We start from the raw sequence: 19,918 nt of genomic DNA, 5'->3' as shown, positions 1-19,918 counted from the left end.
GAGCATTTCGCCAAATTCAGCATGTCCAAGCCACCCTCCTGTCCCCCAGGAAAAGTTCTTAGGGGTTTCCATCCTGCCCGTTCACCAGCTGGGCAGTGAGGTAGCACAGTGCGTGGAGAAGCGTAGCTACGAGCTATGGGACCTGGTTCTGTCTGAGCTGCCTCTTGCTGGCTGTGTCTTTTTGAGTCAGTTGCTTAACATCTCTGAGCCTGATTTATCTATCAAATAAGGGCGATGGAAGGATTCAGTGTGAGACTGTACATAAACCACCCCGTATAACGTGTGGGGCGTGTGGGTCCTCAGAGCCAATAACTGCTACTATGCGTGTTACTAAAGTACTATCGTGGCTGTTCTTTCTTTTCCCTTCCCCGGCCTCTGGAGGGGTTGCTGATGGACAGAAAAGCCTGCCAGAAGTCAAGTCAGCACTAAAGCTAGATAACCTACAACCTGACCATCAGCCTCTGAATGTATTTTTTAAATTGTTTTTTCTAGAGTTAGGGTGGTTTAAGGAAAAGGTCCACCCTCAGGCGTAAGAGCCTGGCCTGGGAGCACAGCAGGCTGCAGCAGTGGGGGCGGGGGCAGTTTTTGCCCAGAGTCCTGCTACAGGCTGTGGGAGCCTGTCATGTGGGGGCCCCACTGAGTCACGAGGGCCTGTTGCCGGAGGAAGGCTCAGGGGCAGGGCCCGGGTGATGGATGCACCTTTGGGAGCCAAATGCAGGTTCCAACTTGAGCTGTTTACTACGACTTCCTGGCTCAGCGGGTTCACAGGGAATTGTCCAGCCAGCGTCTCTCCCCTCTTACCTCTCGCTCCCTTCCCGCTTACCTCTCTCTGCGACCTCGCCCTTGGCTGTCACCGTGCAGCAGTTCCAAGGGGGTCCCGGGTGCACAGCGCATGGCTTCACAGTGCCGGTCAGAGCATTTGAGCCCCAGCTCTGCAGGCCGTAGTGCAAAGCGGGAGGGCCCAACTCTGCCCCCTCGTCCGGCTGCGGCCGTGCGCTCTGCCTTACCTGGAAAAAGCTCACACCTCCCGTCCATGGCCTCGTGCTTTTCGGCACTGGCATTTAGAAAGCTGATCTCTGGGTTCAGAACCCCCAGAGAGAGCTTTTCCCTGTCCTTCCTGATTGTTCAGAGTTTAAATGAAGACCCAGAATAATGGTTCTTTAAGGTCTAGACTGGGACTGCAAATTTGCGTGTCTGACAGGTTCCCAGTGCTGCTGCTGCTGGTGGGTGGCTGGGGGAGAGGATACGGGGGTGTCACACTTTGAGAACCTCTGGCCTGGGGAAGGGTTACAGGGGTTGCCTTTGATGAAACAAATTTCTGAAGATTCCAGCGCTGCCTTAGGACAGCAGCTGGGTAGAAGCCCCAAGGGCAGAAATTGTCTGGAGAGGAGACAGCCCCAGCCTGTGCCTGCCCAGGTCCCCAGTGGTGCTTATACCCCGAGGGGGAACTTCTGTTCTCTAGGGCTGTGATCTCTGGGGCTTTCCACCTAGTAAAACTGAAGTTAGTAATATGCCCTTGTTGCTATCTTGAAATTCTGCCATGAGCTAGTAGTTTACTTGTGGTCCTTAAGGAGAGCAAGTCATGGCAGTTTTTTCTGCTGATTAGAATGGAGTTTGGTTTTCTTGTTGATGTTGCTCTAGTCTGCCCAAGTGGCTTTGCCCTTCCAAAGACAACGGCTCCAGCCCTAATTTGGAGGTGGGGGAGGAGGACGCAGGGAGAGGGTTGGAGAAGGCTGCGGGCACCGGATCCTGTCTGTTCTTGCTGGCGCTGGCCAGCCCAGCCTCCTGACAGTGAATCAGCCCGTCCAGGCTTGGCATGCAGTGGTGAGCCGAGGTTGCCATGGAGATGGGTGAGGCCCAGAGCCCACAGGTCTGGGTGGCCTGACTTGTTTTTCAATGTTGAGGCCTGTGTGAACATAGAGGCCTCCCTCCACTCCCGGCTTTCTGGAAGTTTGACTGAGGTGCAGGGGTTTGGGAAAGGTTGGCCGGGGAACCCTGCGTCCACAGTGTTCTGTCTGTTGCTGACTTCCTGGGTGTGGTGGGCAATTATGCCTAATGGTCTCCCAGGGCTAGTACAAAACAAAAACAAAAACCAGGGCTGATAAGCATCTTACCGAGGAAGGGACTTACGAGGTCAAAGTTTCCTTTCCTGCCCAACCCAGGGAAGTCTCTCCCTCTGTGTTATCTGCTCCTGTGGTGGCTCCTTTCTGGGGGGCCACCTGTCCTGGGCCTCCATCCAGGGGAGGACGGCACCCAAAGGGAGCACACAGGCTCCCTTCAACCCTCCTTCCCGCTTGCTGTGGCCGTTCCCACGGGTCGTGGTGAAGCGCCGGGAGGCAGTTTGTGGGTGTGAGGACGGTGAATTTGTCCATCTTCCTCCACCACACAACCTTTACATAGACTCTCAGAGGCCAGAAAACAGAGCCCCAGTGTCCTAAATTACCCTGCTGTCGCCTGGCCACCCTTTCAGATCACAGAACACACAACCGACGTCCACAGAATGCCGCACTGTCACCTCTCAAGGTTTATTGTTATTACTGTTTTTGTTATTGTCCCTCCTTTGTTCCCTACAGAATCTGGCTGGTTCTAGCACTACGATTTCAGGGTGTTTGCAGTGCATCACCTCAGTCAATCTTCAGCGTCAGTCTGGATCGAAGGCAGCACAGGTGTCAGACTATGTTTTCTGTACATGGGGACGCTCAGGTTCAGAGAAGCTGGAGAAAGTGCGCGGTGTCATAGAGCAACTAAGTGGCAGTGCAGAATTAGCACCCGGAGTCTACACCCGTCGCTAGCCCAGTCCTCCTCGACAGAGGTGTGCACTGAAATTCCTGGGAGCACGCAGACTCCCCTGCCGTGGAACTGGGGCAGGTGCGTGTCTAGAATTCTCCCCCAGGCAATTCTGATGCCTACCCCATGTAGAACCAGGCACTGGGTAGCACAGCTGAGCAGGTGACAGGAAGCAGCACCAAGGCGTCTTCCTCCTTGCTCACTATTCTGTCTCCTGCTGAAATTTTTGCAGCATCTTTTGGCTGTGGGTTCAGCAGAGTAACCAAATAGCCGTTGCTTTTCAGAAGGACAATGGGAAGGACGGAAGAAAACCATCCCTTCTTCCAGGCCTGGTGCAGTCACCACCCTCCTCCAACCCCTCCCAAAGTGACAGGTGTGGCTGCCTCACAGAGAAACCACAGTGGAGAGTGATCTGCTGTCCACTTACCGGGCTTTCTAAGATGGGTAGGAGAAGCGTTACAAACATTTTGTCCTTTTAAAAAAACTGTATGGCCAGTTGGTCATATTACAGAGGAGAGGGGTTGGGGGGAAAGGCCGCCTAGCCCAGTCCGACCACCCAGTTTGTTTGCTGTGAAAGGATTTTTCCTTGCAGTGGGATTTGTCCCATAAGCAAATGGTTCCTCCCACCTGAGGGGTGGTGTGCAGTGCCCCTGCCCCACACGCCGAAACCTCCTTCTTCATGCAGCCGGTTGCTCTTTCCCCTGTCCCCTCCTGATGCCTGCCCGGAGAGTTCCTGTCCATAGACCGCCTGCACACGTACCTCCTCAGCCTCGGACTGGAGCCCGTTCTGCAAACTGGGCACAGGGTCCTCAGAGCAGCCAAGTGCCCCTAAGCTCCATTACACGTAGGTTTTTTGTTGTTTCTTTTTAATCCTCTTTTAGAATTGGAAATGTTTCCTTTAACTCCAGGTGTGTGTTTCAAGTGTGAGATTTCTGAACCTGTCCCTGCCACAGGGTTCTCAGCGTGAGTCACTGAAACCCTGCCTTTGTGTGGGTGCCCCTGGCACACTGTGCTCCCAGGGGTGGGAGGTGTGGGAAGAGAGAGGTGACCAGGACACCGTTCACCGTGGGCCGGAATTGGGGGCAGGGCAGGGCTCTCGTGTGTCCTGCGGCTGGCATCAGCCCCAGGTGACCAGCTTACGTGTGTGTTCATCCAAAATTCGAGTGTCTGACTGGACTTCTTTGAGGGATGGGTGTTGGTAGAGTTCAAATTAAGAGTGAGGACAGGCTGGGCGCAGTGGCTCACGCCTGTAATCCTAGCACTCTGGGAGGACGAGGCGAGAGGATCGCTCGAGGTCAGGAGTTCGAGACCAGCCTGAGCAAGAGCGAGACCCTGTCTCTACTAAAAAATAGAAAGAAATGAGCTGGACAGCTAAAAATATATAGAGAGAGAGAAAAAATTAGCCGGGCATGGTGGCGCATGCCTGTAGTCCCAGCTACTCGGGAGGCTGAGGCAGAAGGATTGCTTGAGCCCAGGAGTTTGAGGTTGCTGTGAGCTAGGCAGACGCCACGGCACTCTAGCCCAGGCAACAGTGAGACTCTGTCTCAAAAAATAAATTAATTAATTAATTAAATTAAATTATAAAAAAGAGTGAGGACAACAAGGCGTGGACTTTTCATAAACATTGTTTTTCAAAAGACTGTATAAGGATTTGCCCCTAAATCATGCATTGTGACATTCATCACATACAGAAAGGGACATCTTTGTCATCTACCAGATATGCCCTAACCAGCCCTCGTGGGTCTTCCTCAGTGTTTTCTCTGGCAAGTGACTGTCCTGTGTGGTTTCTGACTCTGGTGAGATCCTGGGAGATGGAGCCTGATGAAAAGTCGGCAGGGCAGGAGGCTCATCCGCGGGGAGAGGACCAGGAGAGGAAGTCCAGGGGCTTTCAGAGGTTCGCTTTCATTGAAGTTGTCGTTCATTCATTGAAAAGTTGTTTACTAACGACTGCTCTGTCCAGAGTGTGAATGGGGCTGGGGAGATACAAGAATGACTCAGAAGTCCCCTGACCGCAAGGAGCTTTTGCCCCGGTGAGACATGACACAAGCCCAGCTTAGAGGGAGGCAGAGTGCGAGCACGCTGGGAAGGCAGGTGCAGGGCAGGGGGGGATTCTGGGTGGGAGGCAGCACCTGTGGGGAGGGACCTTGCCGGAACAGAGGCGGCGTGCGTGAGGCTTGTTTGGGAAACCGAGATTCTATCTAAGGAGCAGACGAGGAGGAGGCAGGGTTCCATGGCATCGCTGCTGTGAGATCCAAACAACGTGAGGACTGAGCAGAAGCCTGGGAGTTGGCGCGGCCTCTGCCCCGGAGAGAGACGGCTGCGTGTCTGCGTGAGGGCAGAGTCGGCGCGGGGACTTGAGCAGTGACTGGGTAGTGAGGACGCAGGGTGGTTAAGAGAAAGTGCAGAGACACTTGAAGGCGCTACGAGTTGACAAAAGAGAGTTTTGTTTCTGGTTTTGTTCTGTTGGGTTTTTTAGGAGAGCGAGACCTGCTCATGTGTCATTGGCAAAGGGCAAAAAGGTGGCAGAGACAGGAAAGAAGTCAGTTAATGGAGAGAGGCCCCGGCTTCTTTGTTGTTTTCATGTACACTTAGTTTTAGACCTGCGGAAAGGTTGCAAAGATAGTTTAGAGCATCTCTCATCATTCTCTCCAGCTTCCCCCATTAACATCTTGTGCTACCACGTTGCACTTGTCACACCAAGAAACCAACACTGCTACGCTCTGCTAGCCCAGCTCCAGACTGACTTGGATTGCACTCGTTTTCCCACTAATGTCCTGTTCCGGGATCCCTTCCAGGACACCACATGACAGTTGTCATGTCTCCTTAATCTTCTCTGGTCTGTGGCAGTTTCTGTCTTTCCTTGTTTTCCATGACAGTTTTGAGAAGTACTGGTCAAGTGTTTTGTAGACTGTCCTCAATTTAGGTTTGTCTCATGTTTTTTTCATGGCCCGTCATCTTCTAAGAAAGTGACACGAGTAAAGAGAGGAGGAAATTTCCGACAGAACAATGGGGAAAACTCTGCTTTGCTTGCTGTGCTATCGAAGGAATAGAGCAGAGCCATTTTTGGCCAGATGGCAAAGGAGCTTTTCCCAGCAAAACTAGAATGTTTCCATTTGGCTTTTGTTGGAGACAAAAGAGGAAACTAGGCAGCCTGTGCAGGGCCTCAGGCTGGGAGTAGAGGCTCTGGACTTCTCCTCCCCTCCCCCACCGAGCCCCCCTCCCTCACCTCCCTCCCCCCCCCACCTCCCTCCCCACCCCACCCCCACCAAACCGGTTAGGGACGGGCAGGACGGCAGGGAGAGCAGGTATTGTGCAACTGGGCATCAAACCTACTCCTACGAGACTGTGGCCAGCATGCCTGCCACCTGTCAGTTAATTAACCTGGGGGGTCGCCATCAGCTCTGTGGCTTCCCAGACCCCATATTCTTATTTTATGGAGTCCCCTGATAATTCACCTGGCGCCCTGTTTTAAAGGCTGGAGCTGTTTTTGGTTCTTGCTGCTGGTCCCTTCCCATTTAGCTTCTCCTGTTACTAATGTAGCTGGCGGGTAAGAGCCCGGTGAGACAGGGGAGCCCCTCTCTGCCACACCAGACAGTGAATTCTCCTAGGAAGCACTCTGGAGCTCCTTAGATAGTGTTGCCTGAACAACCGGGCAGGTACCAGTTATATAGTTTTGTGACCCTGTGACCCCAAGCTGTTGTGACTCAGCCAACTGGAGCGATTTCTCCAATAGCATTACAGAAAATAGGGCCACTAATGGCTTACATTGCATCCCCTCCGGCCAGTTAACTCAGTAACTTGATCGAAAAAGACAGCATGGTTCACTTCTCTGTGATTTTTATAAACCAAGTGTTTCTAGTCCTGGCTCTGGCCCTCCCCTCCCTCTGGTTTTCTTTTTTTTTTTTTTTTTTTTTTTTGAGACAGGGTCTCACTCTGTCACCCAGGCTGGAGTGTAGTGGCGTCATCATAGGTCACTGCAACCTCAAACTCCTGGGCTCAGGTGATCGTCCTGCCTCGGGCTCCCGAGTAGCTCGGACTATAGTTGTGCACCACCACGCCCAGCTAATTTTTTTTTTTTTTTTTTTTGTACAGTTTGGGTTTTGCTATGTTGCCCAGGCCAGTCTAAAAATCCTGGCCTCAAGTGATCTCCCAAGGTACTGGGATTGCAGATGTGAGCCACCACACCCGGCCCCTTCTTCCTCTCATACAGTGAGTTTGGGGGCATAAGAGGCTGAGACTTATTACAGATTTTTCCAGAGCCAGCTGTTTTTTTCTTCCTCATTATAGCAAAGTGTCGTGGCTTTGACAACCAGTGAGAATGATGTTATTTTGGGGTGGGATCCAAACACATGGGACTTCCGACTCTTGCATCTGGCCTCGTCCTTGGCCAAGTTCAGACCTGAAATGCCTCCTTTCCTTTCTGGTTGCAATTCTCCAGCCCAGTGTCCCTCTGACCACCTGTATGCGCAGACCAGATAAAGGACTGGACTTCTACAAATTGGCTCTGGGTCCTTGAAATTAAGGCTCTCTGTAAAACGGAAGGGGCCTTACCACTCACTGAAGGTTTCACCCAGGTGCCCGTCATTATCCGAGCGTGGAATCGTTCCCAAAGGGACCCGGCTCCTGCCCGTGAGAAGCTTCTGTGCAGAGTGTAGCTTTACGTCATCCCTTGGGGCAGAGTTCCTTTGCTGGCCTGGACTGTTTTCCTTCTTTCCTGGTGACTTGCTGAGTTTTCCTGGCAGATAAGGGGTGAGAGAGTAACTTCAGTCATCAGGAGATAAGACGACTTGGAGATAATTCCTGGATAAGCACAAGCCTAGAGCAAAAAGGACAGCAATGAGCACTGCTGCTGTCACGTCCCAGGTGCTCACAACAGCATCACCAAGACCAGGATGAGAGGGAGGACCAGGCCGAGAAACAGGCTGTGGCTAAGTGGTGACCAAAACTGGGCTCCCGCCTGCAGTTTTCAGGTTCACGCGTTTATGTCTGAAAGGAGACCGCAGCCTCTGGCATCCAATTCCCAGGGGCCTCATGGGGCCTCCCGTGTTGGGGTGGGGGCAAGGGAAGTATTACCCTTGTCCCTTTAGCTCTCCAGGGCCCTGGGGACCTAGGCCAGGGCCTGCCACCAGCAGAGTCAAGACCCCCGAGTGTGCACCGTCCAGTCCCACGTGTGTGCGGGTTTAAGCCACACCCCTGTTCCAGCCGGAATGCTCCCAGCGGGGCCCACCACTGGCGAGCCGCCTGGGTGCTCCTGGTGGTCGAGAGAGGCTCACTTCCCCCCTACGAAGCAATGCTCTGCTGTCTGGATTAGGCCAGGAGACCCTCACTCACCTGCATGTCTTTTATTAATAAGAAGGAAAACCGGACCCATGTTCGAGCTCAAAGCGCCCAGGTTCATTTTAACTCTACAATTCCTACAGCTTCATGAGTTTTTCTCTTCTCCATTGTCCAGCCATGGGGCATTTGGCGTTGTGCAGTTGTAACTATGTTTGGGGTCGCCTTACCTAAGGTGAGGTCTGAAAGGTTTGGGAGGACGCTGAGTGACTGTCCGCAGGGCTGGCAGTGCCGCGCTGGGGGCCTTTGTGCTGATGAAGTGAAGTTATTCTCCCAAAGCCCATGTGACACCTCCTTCTTCAGAAGTACTTCTAATATAATCTCCTATATTCTTTAGCTGTACGGAGGCAAGGAGGGGCTACGTCTCACCATTCCCGTTTTACAGATGGGGACTGAAGCCGTAGAACTCTAGGCCGAGAATTGCAGCCCCCGTGGAAACACACATGATAGGAGCGGATCCACCTGCACCCCTGGGGCTGCGGGCAGGTTGTGCGGGCTGAGGTCTGGGGTGGCCCCTCCTGCTGTTGCTGTCTCCACCCAACACGCCCACACCCACTGGCAGGCCATGGGGAAAAGGAAAGAGAAGCAGCCGTCACCGGCTTCTGGAGCCAAGAATCAAGGTCCCCGGCCAGCAGGGCCCTGACATAAGAGTGCCTCTGTTGAGGGGGGTGGACCAGCAAAACCTGGGGCCCACCCACTGCTGCGTCCAGCCGGCCATGACACTGGAGGCCTGTGAGTCACCCCCCAGCGAGCCCTGGTACGAGCGACGACAAGGGTGCTCAGCTGGCGCCGGGGTGGGGGAGGAGGCCTCCTGCCCAGCATCCCGTTCAGCAATGCTGGGCGAGGACTGGGCCTTGTGAAGAGGTTAGGGACCAGGGTGGGCAAGCCAGGGGAGGCCCTGATGTCATTTACTGTGCAGAGGGTCTCTGAGGGCACTGCAGCTGCCCTCCCTGGTGCGTGTGGGTCCGTGTCTGTGTGGCCATCACCCAAGTTCAAAGTTCGAATATTGCCAGCACCCTAGACACCCCCACTGTGTGCTCCTCCCTGAGCATAAATCCTTCCCTCCACCTAGAGGTCATCACTCACTTGAGGACAGTCACTTTTTATCCTTCTATTATTTATAGGCACATATGAGCGTATACATCTATGTGCATCCCTAACCAGTTTACTCATTTTTGACTGTATGGACCCATATCGTACGTGTTCTTGTGTTTCTTGCTGTTTTTGTTTAGCATCATGAGATGCACTCGTGGTGTTGCATGTAGCTGGAGTTATCCATTTCCGTGCTGTGTAGTATTCCCTTGCCTATAAAAGTACCCGTCCGACTACTGTGCTGCTGGTAGGCAGTGTTTATTCCCAGCTCACTGATATTTTTAGCACACAATTGATCACACACACTCCCATTGGCTTCTGTGACTGCCAGGTGTGTGTGAGGGGCAGAGACCGAGGGTGGTACCAGAGTCCTTTGCAAGTCTCAAGTTGTGCCCTTCGGCACTCGAGGACTGAGTTGTCTGTCCCTGGAAGCCGAGATTAATGCTGATATCCTGTGTGTCTTGCAGCTTGCGGGGATTGCAGTCCTTGCCATTGGACTATGGCTCCGATTCGACTCTCAGACCAAGAGCATCTTCGAGCAAGAAACTAACAATAATAATTCCAGCTTCTACACAGGTGAGGGAGAAGACTGGGTATGTCCTCCAACTTTGGAGACTCTGTGTTGACCCAGGGACTTGGGCTTGGGAAGGAAATGCTCTGGCCTCATTGGCCAGTTATGTCCCTTTCAAGCTATGTCGTTTTTGTTTGTAGTTGTGCCCGTGCATTTGCATTTGACTGATGTGGTTTCTTTTCATGCTGGCCAAGTCAGGCATTTTGACTGTTCTCTAATGTGAAGTTGGCTCTGTCAAAGTTGCACCCACTCTCCAGGGTTTAGGAACCTCTGTTCTCATCCCTCCTGTTCTCTCCTAATGACATGTCTTCTCTGGCTTCATCATTCCCTGAATTCAGAAACCTTTGACCTAGGGACCCGCAGTGCCAGGAAGAGGATAGATGGCTGTTCTCCCCGCTGTACAGATAGGGACTCTGAGGCCCAGAGGAAGGCAGCCTCCCAGAAAACGCAGAAACAGTAGGGGAGACTGCAGGGGACTCTGTCCAGCCCTTTGGACACCTGGTGCTGAGGTTAATGCCTGGTGTTTAGTTCTATCTGTTTTCTAACCTGCTTTTCCTTTAGGGGAAAGGTTTCCGATGTGAACCTGCCTGGGAGCCTCTGAACATGAGCAGACTCGGCAGGTTTCTTTGTACACGCAGGCCCCTTGGCATCTTCTCTAGCATCGTTCTGTGCCTCTGGCTGCTGTAGCACCACGTAAAAGCTTCTCTCGGAGGAGTGGGAGCCTGAGGTCTGCCAAGCACAGTCTCTCAGTGTCTGGGGGAATGCAGACTCGGTGACTGTACTTTCAGCCTAGCTTGGCGGTGGGAAACATTTCATTTGGGAGAAACAGAGGAAGCACCCTATTTTTAGGATGATGCTGCTGTCATGCCATCAGGCTGAAAGTGTAACTTTGGTCACTTCCCTCCCACCCACCAAAGAAGTTATTTTTACAGTAATTTGCAGGAAGGGAGAAAGCAGTTACCTCTCCAGACTCTGGGGACAAGCAAGGCCAGGCGGCCGATCGGACCTTGCCTTGCACCTCTTGAGCCAGGCTAGGAGGGCCTTTAGAAACAGCCTGTGTGGTTGTGTAACACCTGAGCCCTGTGGATAGTGTTGCTGGTTTCACTGCTTTTTGTTGTTGTTAGTTGGAATTCTTTGGGGTGTGTCTCCCTATTGTCAGAAAGAAATTGAGGAAAAGAAAAGCATAATGTGTTTGTGTTTAAAAAAAGAAAAAAAAGCTACACACAGAGTTTTTAGGGAGCAGGTTTCTGTAGCGCCCTGACTTGTTTTAGCAACAGAGCATTTCTGTGCGTCCGCAGCAGGCTTGCAGCGCCGTCCTGCAAGGCAGGGGCGGGAGGGGGAGCTGAGGCAGACCCTCCACACTCCGCCACGCTGCGTGCCGCGCTGTGACCCTGCGTGGGGAGAGCAGAACTGCCCGCAGGAATGGGCACTGTTTCCGGCCAACTTTCCTGAACAAGAGCCCCGTGGCCTCCTTGTGTGTCTCTCGGGAGACAGGCTCCGTCCTCCCATTGTTCTGGCTGCTTCCAACAACTCAGTTTTTCTTTTTTTTTTTTTTGTTATCCAGGCTCTTTGGCTAATTCTATGTATTTTTAGATATGGGAGGTAAGAATCTCGTTAGTAAGTGGATGGAATGGGAGGAAGACACGAACATTTTTTAACCCCTTCCTTTTTGTGCCAGTCACTGTCTTGCAGATCTTGTTATTTAATGCCATTAACTCTGCAAGGAGTGTAGAATGACTCCTGTCTCATAGTGAAGGAACTGAGGCCTAGAGAGGTTAAATAACTTGTCCAAGCTCTCGCTCTCAAGAGGCAGGACCAGAATTTGAACCCAGGCCTAAGAAAGCCGCTTCCTGGACTGCCTGTGCCAGGTTGTGAGGGTCTCTCTATGTAGGAACAGAAGGGGTCTGTACTGACTGAACGCTCCCCACTGGTGGGGGTGGAGTGGGGCTCTCTTGGCCTTTCGACATCGCCCAAGGTGTAGGCAGGGAGAGAAGCCCCTGCAGCCACGGTCCTGGCCAGCAGATGGCAGGTGGGGAAGCCATGGATGGGGCAGGAGAGTGACCAGGACCGGTAGGAAAGCTGGGGCCTGCCTCGGGGAACCTCACAGGACTCAGATCCCAGAGGTCATTGCAGGCCTTCCCCGTGGTCAGTGGTCCTCCCTGAAGTGACCAGGAAGTGATTTGAAGGCACAAACCCAAAGAGACACAGCAACCCCTAGTTGGAGGCGGGGGCCGCTGCCCCCTTAGCTCTGCAGGGAAGTATGGGTCCTTTGCAGCTGGACCCCCTTCCTGGGAAAAAGATCTGAGCTGTGAAGGCTTCATTCTGCTTGCAGAAGCCCAGGGCACAGGGATGATGCAAGTGACACCAGAGCATCAGCACCCTGGGTAGCTGCTTGGGTCTGGCTGGACCCTGCACTTCACTAACCACTTTGGAAAACTGAATAATTGTCGTCCAAGGGCAAAGGGCCAAGGAGGCTTCGCTCTCTGTGTCCCCCTCCCCCACTGGGCTGTGACACCAGCCTTTTGTGTTGGCCCAGAGCCCTTCTCCCAGATGAGCTTGGAGTGCCAGCTGCACCCTGGCTGCTGCTGTGACATCATGGGGTGACCATCCCTTGCACTGGGCCACTAGCTGTCTGCAGGGCAGCCCGCAGGCCAGCCATGCCGCTGACTCCGAGGAAACCCGAACAGCCCCAGGCTGTCTTTACGCCAGGGGGCCACAGCTTCCATAGTAGAGAAAGAGTATACACCCAGGCAGAGACGCAAGTGCAAAAAGAACTTCCCAACGTGCAGAACAGTTTATGGTGAGTCCAGAACAGCGGACAACCTTATATGGGCCTTCTCTCCGATTCAGGCCCTGGGAGATTCAGCTCGTCAGCACTATCCATAATCCTAGCTGCAGACATGTTGGGGAACTTCGTTTTCTTGGTCCCAGGCCAGCGGCCCTTCTTAACTCCTTGGTATCCTCCCAGAACCATGGCCCCTGAGTGAGGGGACCCAGGGGGCTCTAACCAGAGGCCGTGAATGTCCACCCTTCCCTAGGACCGTCCCCCCCATGCACGACCAGCTGCCTGGTCCAGCTTGTGGCCTGGGGCCATTTGTTCTGTCGCTCCGTGCCGCCTTTTCCCATCCTGAAACCAGCACAGATGACACGCCAGCCCCTCTCTGAGGCACAGAAGTGGGGCAAAGGAGTCCCACTTTGAGGCTTATTAACGAGGACGACCACCTGGTGGGGGGGAGGGCAACCAAGAGGGAGCCCGTAGGGGCAGAGTCAGGGTTCCTTCGAACCCCTGGTCAAGTTATTTGGAGATAATAAACTTGTAAGCAAGCAGAGGCCAGAAGCTCGGCCGGGTTTTGTTCTCTTCCAGTCCAACAGGTGTGTTCAGTGCTATCTGCAGATGTAGCTGGGGTAGGGAGCGGAGGTTGCTGTGTCCTCTCCCTAGCCTGAGCTGAGCGGCCTGATAAACAGTGAAAAACGCTGTTCCATTTCTTGTGTAAAGGACACCCTGGCATATGCCACTGCTGCCTGTAATGGCAGCCTGAGAAAAGCAGAATAAACAGCCCTTAAGCAAATTAATACTGTAATCCCCGAGAAGAGAAGGCTCTGTGATGGGTAACTTTTTCCATGAGTCAGACAGAAAGCTAACATTCGCTTGTTTTATAAAGGGGAACACTTTGTCATTTGTCATCACTGGCCTTTACTAACAAGCCTGGGGTGTCGGCTATGAGGAGCCAGTCCAAAGGGAGGCACTGGGCGGCCCCTGCAAGAAGCAGCCCGAGCCTGAGTGGTTCCGTGATGCCAGCGGAGCCACCCACCCCCAGAGAGGGCTCAGTTGAGGCACTGCAGGTCTGCAGCTGTCCAAGCAAGATTTAAAGCCAGCAAGACCCTTTATCTTAAAATCTTCCTCTCCTGAGCCCTGGAATGAATATTTAATATTAACCGAGGCCCATTAAGGGAATATTCTCTTTCTGCACGGGAACTGCTTTCTCCTTTACTAGCTCACTTGCTGCTGATCCAACTCCCCTGGCCTCTGCCAGGTTCGCCAGGCTTAGGAACTGGGATGTGGACTTGGAGAAAACACGTCTGTCTGTTCATTCCCACTCTGCTGTATTCCATGTGCTTGTAAATCTTTGTGATCTCTTAATACCCCCTATTTATTCGGCCCCTGCTATGGAGCTTAAAGGAGTGACCTCATCCTTCACTGTCTTGCCCCGATGAGATGGGGGGAAACGGGGGCTATTCACTGCCTCGGCTCACTGGTGTCCCCAAGTTAGAGCCGAGAACTGGGGGAGACTGCCCCTCTTTCCCAGAGCACCATGTAGGGGCTGCTCTGCCTCCCTGAGTCCAGCCCGTGGCCCCACAGCATTGGCCTGCCTAGGAGGATGGGACTTGACTCGAGGACAAGCTCCATTTGTGCCCTTGCCCAGTCTGGGCCGGGCATGCACGGGAACAATACCCATATTCATAGAACATGGGGTTTGCCAGGGAGCCCACGTGACCTGACCTCACGACAGATGTGGGGGAGAGGGGGGGAGGCACAGATGCTCCCTGTGTGCATTCTGCCCAGTGCCACCCGTGCACCTCAGCTGCGGGCAGATTGCACGCTCTGTTGCCCACAAAGCCTCAGCCCTGCACTCAGGTATAGATGTGGGACACTGAGGTCCCTGTGTCACCTGCCGTGAGTTCTCACCGCGTATCCTGCTGTGTGTTCTAGAGAAACATCCCAGGCTCTTTCTCCCTCTCTCATTTTCAGCCCCTACTCCAAGGAAATCTCTCTAGTCCCTGTTAAAGGACAGTAAGGAGAGAGCAGCAAGTATATAAAATTCACCACTGTGGTTACTAATAGTTGTTGCCCATCCTTTGTATTATCGAGATGAGCAGCCGCTAGCATTCGTTGTGCACGCACGGATTATATCACTGTGTCGTCACAGCAATCCTGGAGGTAGGCATTGTTACTAGCCCCGTTTTTCAGATAGAAAACTGTTGCACAGAGAGGTTAAGGGGCTTCACCACCTGGGGACAGCCCAGGCCCTGTGGGCTTTGGGGCTGGTGCTCTCGATGTGTGACAACAGCCCCTCCCAAGGTTGGATAGAGCACACCTGTAACCCGGGAGGCACTGGGCCTTCTCTGCTGGTTTTCTCATGGGGCTTGCATGTGGGGGTGGGGGCTGAGTAAGGAGGTGTCCCTGCAGGACAGCTGTGGCTCCTCAAGAATGTAACTGTAGGATGGGCCTCTCTGGGCGTTCCCTTGGTGGGTTGTGGAATGAATGGGACCAGGGCTGCTCTTCTGTGTTCCCGTGTCCCAGGAGTTTGCATTGTTTTGGGTGTGGCAAGAGTCACTGCCCTTCTCCCACCCCATCAGCACTCAACTCACCCACCCCTTAGCAAGGAGGACCCTTTTCACCCTGGACCTGGAATGACTGAGTTGCAATTGTAAGATCTCTCTGGTGTGCTCTAGGGATCTTTTGAAATCTTCTAGCAACCTACTTTTTAAATTTTACTTGTAAGGAAATTGAGGCCCAGAGAGAGAGAGAGTGTCTTACCCAAGGTGACAGAGCAGTTGGTAGCAGTGTTGGTACCAAAACAAGGGTCTTCTGACACCCAGCCCTGTGTCCTTTGTGCTAGAGCAAATACACCTCTGCCAACGTGTGGCCTTGGGCGTCACTGACGGGGCAGCCCGACTGTGCCGGCAGCAGGGCGAGGAGGCATCCCTGCGGGAAGGAGGCTGTCTGGGGGTGCGTGGCCCTTCCTTCTGGAAGCTGGCGCTCACGGCGCCCTCTGGGAGGCAGAGACCCGCGCGGGGCCTGTAAGAGCCCCAGGCGTTAGCCCGGGTCGGGAGGGTCTCGGTTAACTGGCGCTCACGGGTTCCTCTTGCCGGAAACAGCTGAGGGCCCGGACCGGTTTGCGTCCTGGGGAGAAAGGGGGTTCCCGCGGCTGTGTTCCCTCCTAGATTCGGGGCTAACGCGCACGTCCGGAAAGGCTGAGGGTAAAGCAGGGGTGGGTGTGAGGAGGCGGGGTCCTGGAGGGCCGCTGGCAGGAGCGAGGCGGGCGCAGGGGTGGAGGCGGCTGTTTTAGGGGCGGCGTCAGCCCTGAGCTGGGGGCAGTGGGGACGGGGCGGCGGAGCACGCAGAGGGCACAGGCGGCGCAGGCGGCAGGCGAGGCCTGGGCCTCCGCACAGACGTCCCCACCGCGGTCCTCTCCTCCGTCCCCCCCGCAGGAGTTTACATTCTGATCGGAGCCGGCGCCCTCATGATGCTGGTGGGCTTCCTGGGCTGCTGCGGCGCGGTGCAGGAGTCCCAGTGCATGCTGGGCTTGGTGAGTCCCCCTGTCCCCGCAGCCACCCCTGGACCTCAGCAGCACCAGACCCACAGGTCAGGCGGAAGGGGAGGGGGTGAGCAGGTGCCCAAAGGGCTGGGCCTCAGCTGCCCTCGCGCCCCGTTGCCCCTCCCCAGGCCCTCGCCCTGCCCCCGCAGCGTGCGCGGCCCTCCCTCTGGAGCCTGTCTTATCACTTCCCTTAGGCAGCTAAGTGCCAGGACTTTGTTTCCCCCTTTCTCGAGGACCACGTTTGCTTTTTTTCCCTGAACCCACAGGTACCTTCGCCTTCTCTCCTGCTTGTCCCAGAATTTCTCACAGTCGCCCGCAACTCCAGTGTATTCACTTCCTTCCTCTCCCCAAATCTCTGGGTTTCATTGCTCACTGACTCTTAACTAACACCTTATAAATGCCAGTTTGGGGCTGGGCCGTGGGCACCTCTTCCTGCTGCAGCTTCTGTCCTTGCCTTGGCTTAGCTCTCCCTGTTCCGTGAACTCCTTCCCTGCTCTCCTCGGCCGCTCCCCGGAGAGCTGTCGTTCTCCGTGTTCCAAGATGCCTTTTGACGCTGCTGTCTGGTTGGCTGCAGTGTCCCTCACACTGTCTCCTCTCTTCCTCCTAGTTCTTCGGCTTCCTCTTGGTGATATTTGCCATTGAGATAGCTGCGGCCATCTGGGGATATTCCCACAAAGATGAGGTAGGTGTGTCCCGTGAGAGCTCGTGGGTCCCGCGGTGACCTGGGTTGGGAGCGGGGGGATAGGCGTGGTGAGGGGAAGGGGTCCTTGGTCAGCTCTCAGCCACTGAGCAGGTCTCTCGTCTTCACCACGTTGCCACACGCCTTCAGAACACGTGTCCTCGAGGGCAGGACATCCTCGAGAGCAGAGCACGTGGACGCTCACTCTACCCTGTGCGGGGTGGTGCCAGCCACCATGCTGGCTCCTAGGCGTTCAGGAACCCCTCGTTGGGTCTGTGTCTGTCTGTCACACACCACAGTAGCCCCTTCCCCAACTCCTGGAAAGATTGCTCGGGAAAACCTGGCTTTCTGTGGCTGGACCCACTGGCTGCCTCCTCTCGTGTGTTCGGGCGCTGCCCCCATGAGCCAGGTGCTGTGCCCAGCCCTACACAGGGTCCACAGGGGCACGAGCTCTGGGCCCCACTTCCAGGGACTTGGCCATCTAGTGCGAGAGAAAGACACACGTTTGACAAGTGTCACAGAAGTGATTTCTATCCAACGTACTGTGGGATTTGAAAAGGTCAGGTGGGGAAGGGCAGTCCTCTAGCTTCCTGCAGAAGGGTGCACTGACTTAAACCTTGGATGAGGGGTGGGATTGCAGGAGGAAAGTTCATGGAGCCAGAGGGGCTGGTCCCAGACAAAGGGTCTGAGCATAGCTGAGCTTGGACTTCCGAGGGGAGCCCTGAAGAGTTTGCCAGGATGGGCCGTATCAGAGCAGTGTTTTAGGAAGACCTACCTTGTCATGTTCAGCAGGAAGGGGAAAGGAAGGGAGGAGGCAGGGGCCCTGTCGTAACAGCTGCAGCCATAGAAATAGGAAGGGATAATTGTAGAAGATGTCAGAAAGGTGCTAAAGGAAAAATGCTGAACGGTGGTTGTTAATTGGATGTGGGTAAGAGTCCAGGGGACAGGCATGCGTTAAACTGGGATGCACCCAGGTGCAAGAGGATAGTGATCTAGCCAACACCTCTTCCACGTTTACTCTGTACCAGACATAATGGTAAAGGCTTAACGTGCAACACCTTGTTTAAATCCTCACAGTCACCTGTGAGACTAGGGACTAGTATAAGCTCCTATCCTGCATATGCAGAAACTGATGTGTAGAGAGGGTTCATAATTTGCCAAAAGTCACACCTGAGTGAAGAAACAAAGAAGATGGAAGCCTGAGGAAACAGGTCAAGAGTAGGATTTTGAATTTTTATTGTTATTATTTTTTTAATTTAATTTAATATTTTTTTAGAGATGAAGTCTCCCTTTGTCGCCCATGCTGGAGTGCAGTGGTACGATCATAGGTCACTGCAGCCTCCAACTCCTGGGCTCAGCCTCTCGAGTAGCTGGGACTACACGCATGTGCCACCCGGCTAATTTTTCTGGTTTTTGTAGAGACGGGGCTCGCTGTGTTGCCCAGGCTGGTCTTAAACTCCTGGCCTCAAGCGATCCTCCGCCTGGGCACCCCCGAGTGCTGGGATCACAGGCGTGAACCACCGTTATGCTTTAGATTGAGCAGATTCCATTTAAGGGCCAAATGGGGCTGAAGAGACCAATGAAAAGTACAGGAGATGAGGACAAGGGGCAGGAGCTGGTTCGTGGAGGATGTGGGAGGAGCTGGGAGGCCCAGAGGCCCTGAGACGGTGGGACTAGAGGCTTTTTGCCCAGTGACGTTTGCCAACCCGAGTGTTTGCTGGCTGGGAACCCGCAGAGAGTGAACGGGGTGGAACAGGTAACACTTGCTCATGAAGAAGTCTGTGAAAAAGTTGTCTCTGCCTCTTTCTTGTGTGTCCATCGTAGGTGATTAAGGACATCCAGGAATTGTACGAGGACACCTACAACAAGCTGAAAACCAAGGAAGGGCCCCAGCGGGAAACGCTGAAAGCCATCCACTACGCGGTACGTCGTCTTGGCAGAGACCCCCCTTTTCTGAAGACCCCATGTCTTCATGATACGTCTGCACAATACGCAGGGTGCCTGTGAGACCCGCCCAGTGCATTTCCGCTGCAGTCGTCTGTTTTTGTTCTCTGCTCTCATCCCCCTCCCTGCCTTCTCTGTGTAGTTGGACTGCTGTGGTTTGGCTGGGGGCGTGGAGCAATTTATCTCGGACATCTGTCCCAAAAAGGACATACTCGACAGCCTCACCGTGAAGGTAAACTTAGGAGCAAGACCCCGGCTGCCCCCAGCCCATGGTGCTGGGCAAAGCTGGCGAGGGCTTTGTAAATACCCGCTTCTACCTGTGAAAGGGTTCCCTGGGGACCATCTCTGTTCTCCCTGCTTTGGGCCCTCTGTTCCCTCAAGGGCAACAAAGCAAAGCCCAGACAAGGGGAATAACAGTGTTTCGCTCCCCGCGCCCACTGCCGCCCCCGCCCTAAAGCCGTCTAGGACCGGCGTGCTTCTGAGTCTCGGACTCCTTTTACTTTTAGACTTTCTAAATGGCTCATGATTGTCAGCTAATGTCCAAACTGCAGAATAATAAAAAGTGACTCTACCACCGTATCAGAAATAGACCCCAGAGCAGGGCCCATCCCTTTTCCTTCCCTGACGTCCTTCCCAGATTTTAGGGACCCAATCGCATAGCCACCTCTCGGTTCCCCTCCCGCCCACTAGCCAGGACATCTCTTTTCCTGGACACTCCTGTCTCCGGCCTGTCCTCTGCCCCGCCCCAGTGCTCCCGGGGGCCGTGGGAGGGAGGGGTCCCTGGAGAGAGGATAGTGTGTGACCTGGGTCCCTCGGTTTGCCTCCCTAAGTCCTGCCCAGCGGCCATCAAAGATGTCTTCGAGAACAAATTCCACATCATCGGCGCAGTAGGCATCGGCATTGCTGTGGTCATGGTGAGTGGCGGGGTGTCTGGGCAGGGGTGGCCTTCTCAGCGGTGACATTTATTCAGCACACACTCCCTCCAGACACTGTTTGAAGTGCTGTGCATTTATCAGCTGACTCCATCCTCGCCATACCTGCGAGGTAGGTGCTTTAGTGTTTCTGTGTTACAGCTAGGAGACGTGGGGGGACAGAGAGGTCGATAAGGCGATCGAAGCCCCTCAGCGCATGAGTGAAGGACCCGAGGTTCGACCTCAGAGTGTCTCCAGAGTCAACTCTCTTAGCCGTTAA

General features: G+C 54.2%; 1 protein-coding gene across 1 annotated transcript in view; it reads left to right on the top strand.

The window, feature by feature from the left end:
- Positions 1–19,918, top strand: part of CD9 (CD9 molecule) — a 32,144-nt gene that overhangs the window by 11,183 nt on the left and 1,043 nt on the right. The window contains exons 2-7 of the mRNA XM_045554543.1: positions 9,681–9,789; positions 15,998–16,095; positions 16,712–16,786; positions 18,608–18,706; positions 18,870–18,959; positions 19,558–19,641. Of these exons, the coding sequence (XP_045410499.1) occupies positions 9,681–9,789; positions 15,998–16,095; positions 16,712–16,786; positions 18,608–18,706; positions 18,870–18,959; positions 19,558–19,641 (555 nt within the window). The remainder of the gene's footprint in view (positions 1–9,680; positions 9,790–15,997; positions 16,096–16,711; positions 16,787–18,607; positions 18,707–18,869; positions 18,960–19,557; positions 19,642–19,918) is intronic.

The sequence above is a fragment of the Lemur catta genome, chromosome 6 (assembly GCF_020740605.2).
Source record: "Lemur catta isolate mLemCat1 chromosome 6, mLemCat1.pri, whole genome shotgun sequence".
Lineage (NCBI taxonomy): Eukaryota > Metazoa > Chordata > Mammalia > Primates > Lemuridae > Lemur > Lemur catta.
This window is presented reverse-complemented; position numbering and strand designations above follow the sequence as displayed.